General features: G+C 50.2%; 2 protein-coding genes and 1 pseudogene across 6 annotated transcripts; 2 read left to right on the top strand and 1 right to left on the bottom strand.

The window, feature by feature from the left end:
* The window catches only part of LOC125518723, a 49190-nt pseudogene extending 44707 nt beyond the window's left edge, over nt 1–4483 (top strand).
* Nucleotides 4484–5548: 1065 nt separating this feature from the next.
* On the top strand, nt 5549–9569 carry LOC125518657 (oxysterol-binding protein-related protein 4C-like). Of its 3 annotated transcripts, none has more exons than XM_048683479.1 (6): nt 5549–5837; nt 7108–7293; nt 8092–8337; nt 8459–8555; nt 8663–9063; nt 9255–9569. In XM_048683479.1, the coding sequence occupies exons 1-6, from the start codon at nt 5835–5837 to the stop codon at nt 9510–9512; spliced, it is 1191 nt and encodes a 396-aa protein (XP_048539436.1). In that variant the 5' UTR covers nt 5549–5834; the 3' UTR covers nt 9513–9569. The 3 variants fall into 3 exon arrangements, with proteins under 3 accessions (XP_048539436.1, XP_048539435.1, XP_048539434.1); XM_048683478.1 differs by lacking the exon at nt 5549–5837 and adding an exon at nt 6317–7016; XM_048683477.1 differs by lacking the exon at nt 5549–5837 and adding an exon at nt 6320–7022.
* A 322-nt stretch (nt 9570–9891) lies between these two features.
* Nucleotides 9892–14918, bottom strand: LOC125518658 (thaumatin-like protein 1b). Of its 3 annotated transcripts, none has more exons than XM_048683481.1 (4): nt 12013–14918; nt 11324–11898; nt 10971–11232; nt 9892–10748 (listed from the first exon to the last, which is right to left on the bottom strand). In XM_048683481.1, the coding sequence occupies exons 2-4, from the start codon at nt 11850–11852 to the stop codon at nt 10340–10342; spliced, it is 1200 nt and encodes a 399-aa protein (XP_048539438.1). In that variant the 5' UTR covers nt 11853–11898; nt 12013–14918; the 3' UTR covers nt 9892–10339. The 3 variants fall into 3 exon arrangements, with proteins under 3 accessions (XP_048539438.1, XP_048539439.1, XP_048539437.1); XM_048683482.1 differs by having other exon boundaries at nt 11324–11994; nt 14522–14918; XM_048683480.1 differs by having other exon boundaries at nt 11324–14918.
* Between the last annotated feature and the right edge of the window lie 2160 nt (nt 14919–17078).

The raw sequence follows: 17078 nt of genomic DNA, 5'->3' as shown, positions 1-17078 counted from the left end.
ACCGTGAGGGCGTCGAGCTCAGCCAAAGACGAAGCACCGCCTAGCACGTCCGGTGCGGGAGCCGGTGCGGGAGCCGATGCGGGAGCAGGTGCAGCTGCAGGTGCTGGTGCAACGCTAGTTGAGTTGCTCCCCGCCAAGAAGTCAGCAAGGGGAAAATCCGCTGCATCTTTTTTTGGATTTTGCCTGGTCCAATTGAAAACGCCCGGAACCAAGGTACTAGAAATATCTAAAGCCACCTATTTTGCGGCAGCTACCGTTGTTGCGACTGTCTCAGTTGATTTCTTCTCAACCGCAATCTCAACCCTCTTGTCGATGTTTTCTTCATTTAACCTCCGTCTTTCCTTTCTCTCCTCCGTGGTCTCACGGTAGTACTTCTTCCACGTGGCGCCGTCTCCGACACCGTGCACGCGTCCATACGACGGTCGAGTATCCACCGGTTGTTGTTTCAATATGTTCAACGCCCGGTTGAATGGAATGTCCCACTTGGGCCTCGCCAATGCCTCAGACGGCGAGTCGCTTTCGGCCGCAATCCTGTGCTGCTCTCTATGCAAAAGGCACAACGATCGTTTACAAATATGACTAACGTGTGCAGTCGAATTGATCAGAAACTAAAATTACTAGCAGTCTCATGAACTCCGTAATGACCGGTGTTGTCTCGTAAACCTTTTTCACTGGGTCCCAACGGTGCCGTGCCCTGAGGACGTCACGCTCCTGCGGGACGGTGAACTCCGCCAAGGGGTCTGGGATGCCCAGACTCGCGGCTTCCGCGTCCTCCTTGGCCCATTTGGACCTCTTTCCGCCGTAACCACGGCTTCCGAGGTGGTGGCTCCCAATGTTCCTCTCTTGAAGCCCCTTCATGTACTTAGACTTTTTTTGGCATCTTCGGCCTCGCAAGCCTCCTTGAATATTTGAAACTGCTCTTCCGTGATTGTCGGATTATCCTTTACAATCTCGGAGTAGGGTTCCTTCTTGCCGATGATCCTTGCTTTCACTCGATTTTTCCAGGCGGCCAACGCGTCGCTAAACTTGGTCATGGCGTGTTTGTTTATCTTCTTCATTGCCGGGTCCTCATCTGGATCTTTATAATCCTTCTCATTCCGGCCCGGGAACAAGAATATCTGGTGAAACTTCTTTAGGAGGGAGCTCCTCATATTTTCTATCTTTTGTAGTTTCTCATCGTTGATGGTGGCGGTTGTCCGTACGATGCAGCCTATTTGATTGTCGTAGCATCGACGCGCTTCCTCGGGCGCCGTTGGCTCAAAATTGCCGTCGTCCACCTCCGTGACCACCACTCTAGTAGTCCTGAGTTTGTTAGGAACCCGTTGCCTCTTTGCTTTCGGTTCTACACCGGCTCCGCTCCCCGAGGCGGCGCCGATCTCAGTCTCAGCGCCGGTCTCGACGCCGGTCTGAGTCTGAGCGCCGGTCTCAGTCTCAGCACCGGTCTGCGTGTCGGTCTTAGTCCCCGATGCCACCGGTGGGCCCAGCAATAACATCGGTTGATCATTGGTAAGGCTAAAAAATTCGGCTGCTGCCCGGTAGGCGTCGTCGCAATCACCAGAACCCTGTCCTTCATCGTTGCTAGCCATGTTTCTTATGATTAAATCTAGTCAATTAATTCTAGACCTAATAAAATGAATAATGACATAAAAAAGGCCTATTGTTTTGTAGGAATGTTGACTCCTTCCTGGTGCGGCAAATCACGGGCACTCGATATGTCCTAGTTTGTAGCACAAGTCATGCCGAAATTCGCGGAAAATTTCGGCATGAGCTTTGCCAAAAAGTGGACAAATCGAGAACCTGAAATTTGCCAGAAAAGAAATGAATCAACATTCCGGCAAAACATAGGCCACTAAGCATCATTCCCTGCAAACAGTGTCCAAATATACACGAGCAACCACATGTGCAAACAGTGTAGAAGAAAATTCATTTAACTACTAATAGAACAAAATTCAGTTAACTTTAGTGCTCTATAATGATGAAAGGAAAAAAATTCAGTTAACTACTAATTTCATTCATTTAGGTTATTCATTTAACATCACCTAATTAACCTACTGTACCAATACTACTAGCAGCACTACTAACCTAATTAACCTAGCAAAACTCTAGTGCCCTAACTGAAAAACATCTAATTAACATCTAATTTTTTCTCTAAAATACAGAGAAAGATGAGTGAGGGGAGGGGTGGGGGACTTACAGAGAGGGGAGAGACGGTGGCGGGGAGGTGCTCGGTGACGGAGGCAGGGGCGGAGAGGGCGGGTTCGGGCATGGGCAAGGGCGGTCCTGGGCGGGCTCGGGCGGCGGTGAGGTGGAGGGCGCCGACGGTGACGTGGAGGGCGGCCTTGGGAGGCGGCTGTGAGGCTGAGGGCGGCCTCGGGCGGCGGTGGTGAGGCTGAGGGCGGCCTCGGGCGGCGGCGGTGAGGCTGAGGGCGGCCTCGGGCGGCGGCGGTGAGGCTGAGGGCGGCCTCGGGCGGCGGCGGTGAGGAGACGGCGGCGAGGGCGAGGGACGATTTGGGGAAGAATTGGTGGCCGGGGGGCGGGGTGGGGGGAAACCGCTGTTTAAGTGAAACGTAACGGTAGCGCGTTTTCGGAAACACGCTATAGCTAAGTTAGCTATAGCGCGTTTACTGAAACCCGCTACTGCTATTCCTTTCTCCTTTTTTTTCCTTTTTTTCTTTTATTTTTCTTTACATTTTATTTTTTTCCCTTTCTCCTTTTTCTATTTCTTTCATTTTCATTTACTTTTCTACTTGTTTTTCACTTTATTTTATTTCCGTTAGCAGCGGCGCTTTACACGTAAGCGCGCTGCAGCTAAGGAGATTAGCAGTAGCGCTGGGCCATTATACACGCTACTGCTAGGTTGGGCTAGCCATGTGCGCCCAGTTCAAACGTAGCAGCAGCGCTTTTCGCTAGTACGCGCTACTGCTAAAGTCATAGCAGTAGCGCGGTTTATTTACGCGCGCTGCTACTAAGTAGCAGCAGCGTTTGATTTTGTACAGCGCTACTGGTAAAATTCTGTGTATAGGCTTTTCCCTAGTAGTGGAATGATGTGAAGTCGACGGCCGATTGAACCACGCTCCAGCGCTATGCAATTTGCGAAGGAAGAAACGGGAGGTAAAAGCACCCCAAGTACCATAACTTGCATGGAATGTGATGATTTAGTCCCAAACTTGCAAAATGCAACTCCACCATACCCCAACTTGCACTAGATGTGATGATTTAGTCCCAAGCCTATCACAACTCGACAAGTGACAGCCAGGTGGCTTGACCGGTCTTCGTCCGCACTTTTGCAGGAAACACCCTGCCGTCTTCTTTAATTAACCCGCGGTACTGGATGTTAAGGTGCAGCTAACTGCAGGAAACACCTTGTCGGGCCACAGCTGGCGCCGGCGCCCGCGCCGCAGCGGCACGAGGAGCAACGTGATGATGGTCAGCCCCCTCCCGTTGCTTTCTGGCCCTGTCTCTCTCTATTGCACCAGCTTTTAGCGCTTAACGTTAATCTTTTATTATCTGTGATATGAATCTTGCTGCTAATTTGCTGAGACTCTTATGCTTCATGCAGAGCGGGAGATTGGCACTGTCGCGCCTGAGCCCGTCGTCCAGTACACGCCGCCGACGCCACTGATGCCGTCCCCGCCCTCGGTCAACGGCGCCAATGTCAGTGCCAACACCAGCAGCGTCTGGGCCACGTCGTAGAGCCTCCTCGGCAGCATGTTCGCGCCATCTTCCGTGGCCCAGGTGCCGCAGTATCCGGAGCGCGCATTGGCCGCCAAGCCCCGTCGCTGTGCTTCGCGACCGACGCCGTGTCCGCCCAGTTCTCGGGCCCAGCGGCTGACAGGCAGCAACAGCTCCCGGCGCCGTCGGCGCACATGTCCGCCACGACGCTGCTTCAGAAGGCGGCGCGGATGGGCGCCACCTCGTCGAGCTCCTCGTTCCTGCGTGGACTGGGCCTGGACATCTTGTCGTCGTCGCCGGCGTCGACGTCGTCAGGTCAGCATCAACAGCAGCACCACCACCACCAGGAGCCCATGCAAATGCAGTTCCCGGAAGGGTCGCTGCAGCAATGGCCGCCGCGGTTGGAGCCCGAGCCAGCTCCGATGATGTCGGCCTGGCTGGGCCTTGGGTTACCATACGACTCTACCGACGGTCCAATGGGGTTGCCGGAGCTCATGATGGGCCAGCCATCACTGTTCAGTGCCAAGCCGGCCACGCTGGACTTCCTGGGGCTCGGGATGAGCCCCACCGGCGCAACGACGAGCAGGGGCCTCCCCGTGTTCATGCAGCCCATGGGCGCGCGGTCGGCATGGCCCGGACCGGCAGCGGCACAGCGGAGACGTTCGGCTCCGGCCGGGGCGCTCAGGCCAAGCCGTTGGAGAGGAACCCGAGCAGCTCGCCGATCCTGTGAAAGGACTGATGGGCAGTAGTAACACGTAGCACAACAGCTGTAAAATGTTGCTTGTGTCTAATTAGCAGCAGCTAGTCGTCAGTCCTTCACCGTTCTTTTGTTTCTTAGGTTACAATCAAGTACGTAAGTTACTTTGTTTCCTTTAGGCTTCAGCTTAGTAGTACGAACGCCTGCCCTGAAGCAAAGTTTCTTTTCAAGCTCATTCACATATCAGTCCAGTGAGTATGCCCCAGGCTTAGTATTCACAGATCAGTGTGAGCGATGATAAGCATTTCTTTCACAGGATCGGCGAACTGCTTCGACAAAAGTATGCCCCAAGTGATTTTGGGCCTGCATGCATCGTCACCGGATAGGCACAATAGTCTTCCCCAGCTTGCGATGGTTATGAATGCTGCTAACTTGTGTGGGCGCTAGGTGCATGCATGGGTTGGTGACTCATGCTTTAAGTAGGTTATCCCAGTCATCTTGGTCAGGTGTTGCATACTTTTGTGGAAGTAGTAGTAGTTGGGTGCATGACGAGCTCCATCAATGGTTTATGGCTGGCCTCATCTTTCAGATAATTGTGGCATCCTAAATTTCATAGTATTGTGGTGAAAATGCTGACTTAAAAGACAACATCCTAATTTCATAGTATTTCAGTTAACTGCACCTTAACATCTAGTAGTGTGGGTTAATTAGAGAAGACGACTGGGTGTTTCCTGCAAAAGTGCAGACGAAGACCGGTCAAGCCATCTGGCTGCCACTTGTCAAGCTGTGATAGGCTTAAGACTAAATCATCACATCTAGTGCAAGTTGGAGTATGGTAAAGTTATATTTTACAAGTTTGAAACTAAATCATCACATTTCATGCAAATTAGGGTATCTGAGGTGCTTTTACATCAAGAAACAGAGTCCACATCTCAAATTAGGCGGGCAGCCCTGCGCGCTTTACTCGCGATTGCACTGTTCCGGAAAGGCGCAAACGTTTTGGCCCGTGCCGAGAACGGGCAAAGCGTTCACACGCACACGCACACGCCGACGAGACACGGCGAGGCCGACGTCACCGCGCGCGGCCGTCGCCAGCAACGGCTCAGATAGAGGCCCGTACCTGCCTCTGCCTCTGCCTCTGCCTCAGGGAAGGAAGGCGCGGCCGCAGCGGCGAGCACCGCACGCACGCGGCCTCAAAAGAAGGAGAGCGTGTATAAATAGGCGCGCGCGCCACCGAGCCTCCCGCTAAAAAAGAGAGGAAGGAGATCAATCCAGCGATCCGCTTGCTTCTTCCCCGCCCGCCCCTATCGAGGATCCCATTCCAACCCGCCCACGCACCCAGCATACCCAGCTCGAAAACGAGAGGATCGAGGGGTAGCAAATCCGCAACCCGCAGGCCGAGGCCGGGGAGAGGATCGAATCAAGGAGGGCTCGCGTCGGGGATTGGAGCTCACGCGAACCAACCATGGTACGTCCTTTTCTCAATTGGACGTCCTTTCTTTCAGCAAGTTCCGTAATCACCGTCGGACTGCTTCTCCGCCGGCGGCAACGCATGGCCGGGCGGGCGGCGGCGGCGAGAGCGCGAAATTCTCTCGATCGAAGATTGGGGGGCGGCGCTTCGAGCGTCAGGTCGTGTGGCCTGCGCCCACGTCAGGGTAGCGAATATCGCCCATGCTTTTACCCCTGGGCCCTGGCCCCGCCCGCCGTCCTGGCCTTTTTGTCCCGTCGTGCCATTTCCTTCCCCCCCTTCCGCATTCACCTTTTCACCTCTGCGCTTCCACATGTACTTTTACCGGGCGGTAAAGGTGATTATCCGTTTCCCTTTTGAAAAAACAGAAGAGAAAAAGTCAATAGACGCCGGCAAAACCAATACCGCGGGCAATGATCTTTGATAATAACCTCGTGCGTTTGGTCGCGATGTAACAGACGGCTAGAGGAGAGGAGAGGAGAGGAGAGGAGAGCCACCTTTCCTTTTCTTTGCGGCGAAGAAAGAGGAAGAGGCACCCATGAAATGGGGATCCGGCTTGCCTGCTCCCTCGCCATGCTCCCATCCATACTCCCACTCCATCCTACGGCTGTCTTTTCCCCCTCTGATTTTAAGGGGGTGGGGTTGGGCCTTATCTTATTCTAATTAAATCATGTCATCTATGCGGAAACACGTTGGGGGAGCAGGCAAATCTCGTCCACGAAATGGAGTCCCCGTCCCGTTCCGTCTCCTTTTCATAGCCGCGTCGGGGGCGTGCACTCCCATGTAAACGCAACGCCAAGACACACACACACACACATAGCACCAGCTTTCGGCTGGCCGGCCAATAGCAGCGGCAGCATCTTCAGCCGGCACTGACCTTTTCTTTTCTCCACTTTGTTTAGCACCAGTAGTATCTACTATAAAGCACAAACACACACCAAAGCTACTACATATTCGACGGCAGATGGACACATGAGAGGGAGGGGAAACCATCTCCCAGAGCCAGCCTGACAAGTGACAACCACACGGGTTTGATTTCGGTTCCTTCCCTCCCGTTCATCGGTCAACACGATTGGGCCGGACTTTTCTTGGAGCCTCCCCCTCCAAGGAAACGAAACCTGAATGCAACAAGCAAGAGCCTACATGGGGCGACGGCGGCGACGACGAGCGATCCGCCATGTCTCGGTTGCTGCTGCTATTCAGTTAGCACTTGAGCGTCATAATTGGAGCCCACATGTATCTGACTGTGTTTGTAATTGATTGGATGCAGGTTGAATCGGAGGTCGACGCATCGGCGGCAGAGACAGCCACGGCCAGGGCCTCGGCGGCGGTGCTCACCGCGCCGCTGTCGCTGGAAGGGGGCCTCGCGGCGGAGCTCCAGCCGGCCAACCTTGTGCAGCGGGTGCTCAGCCTCTTCGGGAACGTCAGGCCGGGCGCCGATCTCTCGCACTTCCAGGTAAAAACAAAGCAAGCACCACTACTGCTCACTCTCATGTGTGTATTGATCCTACAAAATCAACCATCCAAGGCACATGCATGTGATGTGAGACTCCGATCTCGAGAGCCAAATTTGAATTCACTTGCTAGTTTACTTACTCCAAGATTAGGGGCACTAGGCACTACCCTGAATCCGGCATAATTCAGGGGGCTGGGTACTGTACTATAATAATCACTTAATCAGGGCTGGTTGATTGGAGTAGGTGGGGTTCAGCTAGGCAACAAAAACAAGTTCAACGAATTCGCGCGGATTTGAAACAAACCAAATGGGGCCCCAAAGCTTGGACCTCTACATGATTAAACATGGAAGCTTCTCTTATGGTTTAAGAATTGGAGCGATTGAGTCATGTCACTTTATGTGCCAAGATAAGCTTATTAGGGGTTAGTTAGTGGTGTGGAGATCACTCCTACTAATGATTTGGTTAGTCCTTTTCCAGGGACACTAAATCGTCGGTTAGCTCCCAGATTAAATTCATGAAAGTCTGATGGGTGTACTTCACAATTCTTATGATTTTGTAAGAAAGTTTTCTACAATTTAAATGTGCCACATGTTGTTTTATTATCTTATTCTTTATTCGTTGAACACTACTCTTTTGTATGATTTATTTGAAAATTAATAAAAAAAATACACAGCGGAGTCCTTCTGCTTCCCTAAAAGAAAAGATCTATGTTCACTGTCGCCGCATTACTATTTCACGCAAGGTTTTGAGCACACTACTTCACTGATGAAATGACTGACGAGCCTGATCATTTCCAGCTGCCTGCTACGTTCAACCTGCCAAAATCGCAGCTCCAGTTGTACGGAGAAATAGTCTACTGCGACGGAGACGACTACCTGAGCAGATGCGGCAAAGGCAAGGACAGCCTCGAGCGCTTTACGGCGGTCGTCGCATGGAGCATCTCGACGACGAGGCCGCCCATCTTCGGTTTCGCTCCTTACAACCCGGTCCTCGGAGAGACGCACCATGTCTCCAGAGGGTCACTCCATGTCCTTCTTGAGCAGGCAACCCAACTTGTCAAAAATTACTCATTTTCTGAAAAACACATACTCTTTTTCAACAACGTGAATGATCACATGGCACTACTTTTCAAAAAAAATGGTCATATGACATTAACATTTTCAGGTGTGTCATAAACCCCCGGTCTCTGCACTTCACGCTACCGATGATGGCGGGAACGTGGAGCTTGTCTGGAGTCAACACCCAGTGCCGAAATTTAATGGTAGGCCACCAGATCAACGATTTCCAAGCTTCAGCATAACGTTGCTATTCAAGCAAGGATGCAAACTTATCTAAACTCCTGTACCCCTTTCACTTGCTTCACTGAAGGTGCTAGCATAGAGGCAACGGTGCACGGCAAGAGGCAAGTCAGGCTTCCAAAGTTCAACGAGACATACGAGATGGGCTGTCCAAACCTTCTCATCAGGCTGCTTCCTGGGCCCTCCGTCGAGTGGTCTGGCACCGTCAGGATCGTCTGCAAGGACTCCGGTCTCGAGGCAGAATTGAGCTACCACAGAAGCAACTCCTTCATGGGAATGGGAGGTGACGGGAGGTGCGTTAAGGGCAAGGTGTTCCGTTCATCGAACCCGCAGGACGCCGTCTTCGAGATCGATGGCTACTGGGACAGGACTGTTTCGCTCAAGGATGTCGAGAGTGGGGAGGTCTTGGTTCTCTACGACGCGAACCTCTCCATCGCGAACCTCATCACACCGGAGGTTAAAGACGAAGAGGTGAAATTCTAGCAACTCAGAAGAAAATAGATTGCATTGTCTTGTTTATTCAAAAAAATAAAACATTTCACACTGTCTGTAGTTGTGATCACTGATGGTATGGCATGTCAGTACACTTTCAGTTCAGCATGGCTGAAACTTGCAAAGCAACACAGGGGTAGTATTCATGAATGATGGTGATAATTTGGCAGGGCTTGTCATCTACCGAGTCGGCGGTCGTCTGGAGCGAAGTCAGCGAGGCTATCCTGGCAAAGGACTGGGAGAAGGCTAGCGAGGCGAAGCGGAAAGTCGAGGGTACGGCCAGGAGCCTTGAGAAGGAGAGGAGTGAGAAGGGAGAGGTGTGGATGCCCAAGCACTTCTCATTGTCCCAGGACAAGGATGGGAACTGGGACTGCTGTCCATTAGAGAAATCAGTGCGTCCAGCTCCTATCATTGTACCTTCTTCATGAAACTACATTACATGTAACAATGTTAATTTATATAATAAAGCTGACCATTCTTTTTTACATACTCTTCTTTGGATTGTTGGATTTCCATTGATTCTTCAGAGGATATATCCTTATGATTTCTTTCCCTATAAGAGCCCTTCGGATCATAGAATTGTGGTTGCTGGATTTTGGTCAGGCCAGCTATCCTGTGACCGCTATTCCATAGGAAATACAGTATGACATGAGCTCAAGTCTCATTCAGTCTTTCATATGAGATGTCCAATACATTTTGTCTGTGTCTCTTTCTACTCTCCCCATTTCTCTGAAATTCCTGTGTTATTTTCTAGTCATCCATTCGTATGCATCATTGCAAAATTTCTTGTGCTTCAAGTCATGTACGAATCCATAAGTCATCACATTCCAGTTATGCATTATTTTCTATTTCTCACATTTTCAGTTTTCTGCTATCCAAAGAGTCCCTTAGTTGCTTTTTTTTCTTCTTTTCTTATCCTCAGATTTCTTGGGATGGGAAATTTCTCTCAAGAATTAGATAGGGCTATTCAATTCAAACTACCTTATAATACTACAGAAAAGGAGAAGATTTATCACCCGGCAGTGCTAAAGTTCCTGAAAGCTATCTAGTTACTGAATACAGGAGGGTTTCAAAGGGTTTCAAGTTGCAACTACTGTGAATCTGTCAGAAACTCCTACAAGATCTCTGCTTGGATATGTACTCTGCTTCGAGCCTCTTCTTTCTTCCGCGCCTAAGATCACCCAATCCCTCAAGTATTCGAAAGCTCGAAGGCCAGCTCCACATGAAACACTGGCTGGCCTTTCATGGAGAATGATCATTTAAAGAACACGAGCGCTGCAGGTATCAGAAACCACAGCTGACCGTATCGCGTGCTCGCCGACGACAGGGTCATCCCCGGCTGGTAGGCGCTTCTCACGCCATTGTCGTCGCCCGTCAGGGGCGGCTGGAAGGCACTTCCGACGCCATTGCTGCTAGCCAAGGGTGTCTCGTAGGTGCTTCCGATGCCATTGTTGCCAGTCGGAGGTGTCTGGTAGGCACTTCCAACGCCATTGTTGTCTGTTGGAGGTGGCTGGTAGGCACTTCCAACGCCACTGTTACCTGCAGGGGTTGGCTGGTAGATGCTTCCAGCCCCGCTGTTGCCTGTCGGGGGCGGCACGTAGGTGCTTCCGGCACCATTGTTGTCAGCAGGAGGAGCATTGTTGGCATCAGCAGGCATGTTCAACCTGTGTGAACCATGGGTTATCCATCAAATTTACAGTATTTCAAAGCACACAATTTCAGCTGTACATATCTGTCGAACTTTGGCACGTGTGAGTTACTCAGTTCTTGGTTCGTCAGAAATTCGGAAGCACATTTCAGCCATCACAGTTAATTACTGGCTGCAAATTGCAATACATTTTATTGAAGTGAATGAAAAAGAACTGAAAAAGAGCTTGATTGATTACCCAGCTGGAGGGAGGCAGAAGGCGATGGTGTAGTCGACGGCGTTGCAGGTGAAGAGGCTGCTGCCGTCGTCGTAGGCGTAGCTGTAGGCCCGCGGGCACGCCGACTTGAAGACGGAGGAGTAGGCCGTCGGGCTGCACGTGTCCGGCGTCGCGTAGGCGCCGCTGCAGCAGTACTTGTCCTGCGTGAACGCCTCGCACGCGCTCTGGCATGCCACCGGGCCGCCGCCATTGCCGCCGGCCACCTGCAGCTCCTTGGGACATGCTGCAGTAACATGATTGTCGTTTACGTGTCAGAGCATACAATTCTGCAGAGCTGTTTCATACTCCATTATGCTACAGTATATGCCACGTACAGAGGTTGAGGTCGGCGGCGCAGCCGGTGGCATTGCAGCTGCCCTGCCGCGCGCGCGGGACGGCGACGACGGGCAGGTTGTACCCGTCGACGAGGCTCACGTCATAGAAGTCCTGGTCGGCGGGGCCGCCCTTCCCCAGCGTGATCTCGAAGAGCGTCGCTGGCGGCTTCCCGCCCGTGCCGCCGCACTCCATGTGCCCACCACCGCAGTCGCCGGTCTGGCACGCGACCGCGCCGGCGGCCGCGCCCGAGCCGTCCGTGCTGAAGTTGCACCCCGTGCGCGCCCATATCCGGCCGGACCAACCGGCCGGCGCCGGGATCCGCACGGTCTGCCCCGGGTCGAGCCTGAACCCCGTCGTGGGCAGCTGCGGCGTGCCCGCGCCGGCCATCGTCCCCGGCCAGATGGTGTGGGTGCAGTAGTTGGATATGGTGAAGCTGCAGCTCGCCGTCGAGACGCTGCACCACTGGGCAGCTAGAACCAACAGAACAAGGAGCAGGCATGGCGCGCCGCGATTTCTTGGTGCCTCCATGGTCTTGAGCTCTTCTTGATTTCCTTGTCACTTGTTGCATGCAATCCTGTTCTTCATCAAATATATAATGGTGTGCAGGGTTCAGAAAATGGAGTGAGTTGCTTGGTGAGATTGCTTTAGCATTTCCCATGGATGGGGTGGCCTAAGAGAGAAGAAATACCTTATGTAAGAATCCAAGTGACACGCACAAGTGAAAATGCTGCTAGGAGCCTATAAAAGAACACTCGTAGGCGTGTATGCCTTAATTTCAGGTAACTTCATTTGTCCGTCTAAACCAATCCTCATTTTCCATATAATGATCACCATAACCAAAAGTGCATTGAGTCAGTGTCCTGTACATGTATGTCCCGTGCTCTATCTACCCACTTCCACGAGGCATCAGGCTATGATATGACCATTCCAGTCCACATTGACCAATCTCAAATAAAGTAAATTTTTGAAGGGGACCATTCTCAAATTAGAGCATTCAACTGTCCCATTTCTGGCACAACCTATTAGAGTATGTTCTCTGACATTGCTTTCAGGGGATGTAAACTGCAAACTTGGCTTTGCGGCAGTAAGAGGAAGTACAAGATAGCAAGAAAGACATAACCTTCTCTTAGTACCATTATGTTAGAAAAAACTGGCATTGGATAGAAGATAGAGGATAGAGGCTTCTGCCTACCTTCTTTTTTGTTTTTGTTTTGTACATATTGTAAACTCTTTTCAGTTCATTAATAGAAAATTACCGTAGAACTAGACGGTTGGTGCCTAAAAAAAGGCATCAATTTCTCACATCCATGGTACAGATTCTACTTAGAACAACTAAATCTCTTAGGTAGTATTTAAAGAGATGCCAGGTGCTACCTTCGCAGATCCAGAGAACAAAAATGCCACCTTACCCATCAGTTCAGATAAAGCATAGCTTCCAAGTGGGTATCACAACAAGAATAACCATCCATGCATAACTACTTTATGCTTCAAACAGCCTATGCTGCAGCTTATCAGCATCTGTGTCACAATACAAGTAGTAGCTGTTTGAAAGTGCCAGTTCGTAGTATAACTTTGTAAGGAAAGCATACTTCCGTGAATGCAAAATTCACGATTCACATGCAAACCACGGGTAAATAGCAAAAAACTACGACAATTACGGTTAGGGTTTCAAAAAACTACCTACTTATTCTTTTTCGTCGATACCTATCGTTTTGTTTAGTTTTTCGCAGAAAACACTCGTAATCAATTGGGCTCAAATTGAACCCGATTATGACATGGGTGGACAGCTGTCAGGGCCAAATGTTACATTTGACCGTTAAAATAGACATAGTGTGTGTTGACCGTTCATTAAGTTAGAAGTAGCAACATAGCCACAAAAGGAAATCAAAAATTGCTGCCATTTGCAAATACAAATGTTAATTAGCTGGCACAATGGGTACACTGCTGACTGATGATTAACATGCAAGAAGTTGAAAGAAAACTAACTTGGATGAATCATGGATGGATCTTGTTGGGTAAGGCCACATGGATGATAAGATCGGGTTGCGTTATATCATGTAATATTTATGTACCGACTTCCAATGAGTAACACCTAGCAAGGTCTTTTCCGAATGTCCCCATCAAAATAGGAGACCTTCTTCATCATTATTGAGCCAAACTTGAAAGGTATATTCATGGTTTGTGTGCAATGTGACCTAGTAATGAAGTCTTCGTTGATGGAAAAGCCAAACTTTTGTAGTACAGGTGTTCTTGCAAAGCAAGGATGTACCGCAGAAAATAATACCAAAACATAATTTGCGAGAAATAGTATGTTATCAAAAGGAAAGAAATAGGTGTGCTATTGGAAGGGGCGAAGTATCAAGTGAAAACTCTGATTCGATGAAAATCTGGAAACTTGCGACCCGAGCTGTTGGATCTCTTTAACTGATGGCACAGATGAGAGGTGGGCTCGCTAACCAGCCACTTATGCTACTTTTCAAATAACCCCCTGTCTTGCCCACGGGGTAGGATATTCCTTCCCACAATTTCTTTCTTATCTCGCCTTATCCATGGCTGCTCCCTACCGCGAAGACATGGCGCTGCCGCCGTCCCCCACCGCGATGACCGACGACGGGGCCTCCCCCTACGACGGAGCCGAGCCATTCCCCACCGCGACAACAGACGATGGGGCTGCCCCCACCGCGACGCCCGATGGCGCTGCCATCCCCCACCGCGACGACCTACGACGCTGCCGTCCACCATGGCGCTGCCGCCGGGTGGATGCTACGAAGGTATCAGGCCATAGCCAGCGGGGCTACCAACGCGCCAATGTAGGCGTCCACCTCGCCGAAGCTCCCATGTGAGGAATGGGCTATTACTCCTTCCAACCAAATTTAGCAGATTTGTTGTGCGAGCTTGTGATGTAGAGACGAAAAATCTGAATGCAATTTTGATATTGTGAGGTGTTATCACTCAGCGTGAAAGCATTGTTGATTATCTTTATTTAGTCTGAACGGTGCTCCAATGATGTAATCTGAGAATTTGTACAAGACAAAATTTTCTGAATACAAGCAAGTGTGTGTTGGATGGAAGTTTACACATAAGTCAGTGCAAGGGTGTATGTTGGGCGAGCAGGAGTCACAGCAGCTGACGAAACAACAAACAAGAAAGCTCGATCCAGATGCTTCAGAAGTACAATTGAAGAAGGACAACTTTACCTTGATTCAGTTAGTGCTAGCTGAACCATCAGGTGGAGGGCTATGAGGATGTTGTGGCAATAAGACTATGACGCCATACGAGTACAATTAGTACATGAAGCAGATGCCGCTGTACTATGTTGCTTACTTGTGCAGGGCTAAGAAGAGGTTGAGGCATGGTAGGGGACGGAGGTGCAGCAAGATCTTGGAGAGGCAGCGTCGATGCATCTTCTAAAGGGCGACTCAAAACCAGCAGAGGGGCAGGGATCATGGCCGGCGGAGGGAAATAGTTCAGGACCGGCGGAGGGCTCTTCGTCGCCGGCGGAGGGAGACAGTTTATGGTCGCCGGCATGGCCAGCGTAGGGCAAGTCTCCATCCCGTTGATGAGATTGAAGACGAATCGATCATAGTCGAAACGTCAAGGAGCTGGTGCGTAAAAGAAGGGGTTATTTGTTAATTCGTGTTTAAGTGGCTGGTGGTGGTTCCACCTAAGATCTGTGCCGCTCCTTATTGATCCGATGGCCCATGTGATGAGTTTCCAGATTTTCATCAAATGAGCGTTTTTCACTTGATACTTCGCCATTGGAAGGACATGAATATAAACAAATAGTTTAATTGTTATCCAAAAATGTGTTATGCTTATGCATAAGAGATGATTTATGAACCAAGTATGAGCATTATTTGTCATGCAGATATTATGGCATTGCAAACAAAATGTAGCAACAATTTGTTTGCAAATACGAGCGTGTTTAAAAGAATAGTAGAACGATAATTTTCCTAATATAGCAAGACTTTCCTCTTTGTCATCATGCATGGCACCTTTCATCCAAATGTAGCAATACTATATTTGTAAAGTAACAAGTATTCCTAATTTGTCCAAAAGTAGACCTGTGCAGTTCTTACCAAATCATCAACTATTTGACTCCGCATCAGTTCTGCTACATTCAGATTAGTAGTAAATAGGAAAGATTAGCCCATGTCTTGTTGAAGAACATATTGTGCGATTACAGAAGTCCTATGGTAGGGTGAGATTGAACAGCTCGGTCGTTTGGCCGAGGCCATACAGACCTCTTGTGTCCTGGCACTTTGGGCACTACGAATGAAAACCCTCGAAGCATACTTAAGAGAAATGCATGCATGACGATTGGCGTCAGGGGATTACCAGTGAAAGGTGGGCTACAAACTATAAGAGATTGATGAGGATTTCACTTACCTAGTTCTCCATGAGAAAACCTAATAGGGAAGAGGTGGGTCAACAGCAAGCAATGCTAGCGATAGTCGGTGCCGATAGGATACAACGAGGGGCAGAAGCGAAAGGCAGTGGCGTTTGTCGGCGACTGCAGCCTGCGGCGACAATCGACTACGAGGGGCATCGAGCTGAGGGATCCGGGCGGAGTTGTGAATGAGGAGGTGCGTCTAGCAAGGTGCAGTGCGAGTGAGGAAGAAGGGGAGTGGGGTTTTCCGAAGGTGGTGGGACTTTACGTATGTTGTGGGCCCATATGTCAGCCAACGTATGGCGTGTACTTATAGGACTCAATTGTGTAACATAATTTCACCTTCTTCCTTCTTGCTCCATGGCGGGGTTTTAAAGTTGCACGAACTCCCACACATAAGAGACTCGCCCTTTGGCTGACTCTAGCTGGCCGCTTGTCACCTTTGAAACCACCTCCTTAATTGCGTGTGTGTTGGGCTGGTGGCCTATAAATGGAGCACTTGGTGGAGCACTTAGTCGATCCACCGCCATATGCCTCTCCAATCCACTATTCACTTCTATACCGATGGCACACCCAATTGAACACCCCCCTCATCTTCAATTTTGGGGATGACGATTAGGACGAACAACCAGCGGATGATTCCACTAACTTGTGGGAAAAGATGGACCAAGCCATGGAGGAGGCTGCACAGATGGACCTGGCCATGGAGGAGCTTGACCATATATTAGCAAAGGTGGAGGAGCAGATTTTGGTTCCCGTGCCCGGGGCTGTCAACGAAGAGGGATGGTTGGCCTAGCACGACAACATCGATGAGTATTTCCACGCCATGCATGACAACCACACTACATTACACACATTCTGCCATGGTGTTAGATATGGTCATGTAGTTGACCATGGGCAAGGCCTTGGCGGTGGCCCTGCATTTGGCCTTCGCGGTGGCCATGGTCATGGCGTCTCTTGTGGCCACGGACATGATAGGTCCAAGAGTCGTGTCACCGCAGCCATACCTTTAGTTATAGTTAGTTTGAGCCATTCTATGAATGTGTGTCAACGCGCGATGTTCATCTGATTTTTTTATTTTGTCATGGAAGCTCCATATGTACAAGGGGACTGGTGATAGCGTGAATCTACTATGGTTGTATAAGTTTCTCAGTTCAACACTTTCATCTGACATATTAGTTTGATAGGAGAGACTCGAGTGTCTGAATCTCAGCATTTGTCTCACCCTCAACGACGGTCGACTGATAGCATCCGACACAAGGGTCTGCTCAAACAGACGAGCACGCCATGGCGAGCCGGCGGACTATACACACACTGGGTGCCAGGGCACATGGACGTTGTTGCAATAGGCAGTCACGGCCCCG

This window comes from Triticum urartu, chromosome 7 (assembly GCF_003073215.2).
Source record: "Triticum urartu cultivar G1812 chromosome 7, Tu2.1, whole genome shotgun sequence".
NCBI lineage: Eukaryota > Viridiplantae > Streptophyta > Magnoliopsida > Poales > Poaceae > Triticum > Triticum urartu.
Note: the sequence above shows the minus strand (reverse complement) of the source record. Positions and strands in the feature narration are given on the sequence as shown.

What these genes read in the sequence shown, in the direction of transcription:
- LOC125518657 (XM_048683477.1), top strand. Translation starts at nt 6,960, where the DNA reads ATGCAACAAGCAAGAGCCTACATGGGGCGACGGCGGCGACGACGAGCG. An exon ending in GAGCGATCCGCCATGTCTCG is followed by an intron (nt 7,023 to 7,107) that starts GTTGCTGCTGCT and finishes GATTGGATGCAG; the next exon opens with GTTGAATCGGAGGTCGACGC. An exon ending in CGGAGGTTAAAGACGAAGAG is followed by an intron (nt 9,064 to 9,254) that starts GTGAAATTCTAG and finishes ATAATTTGGCAG; the next exon opens with GGCTTGTCATCTACCGAGTC.
- LOC125518658 (XM_048683480.1), bottom strand. Translation starts at nt 11,852, where the DNA reads ATGGAGGCACCAAGAAATCGCGGCGCGCCATGCCTGCTCCTTGTTCTG. An exon ending in CGCCGCCGACCTCAACCTCT is followed by an intron (nt 11,233 to 11,323) that starts GTACGTGGCATA and finishes ATGTTACTGCAG; the next exon opens with CATGTCCCAAGGAGCTGCAG. An exon ending in TTCTGCCTCCCTCCAGCTGG is followed by an intron (nt 10,749 to 10,970) that starts GTAATCAATCAA and finishes TGGTTCACACAG; the next exon opens with GTTGAACATGCCTGCTGATG.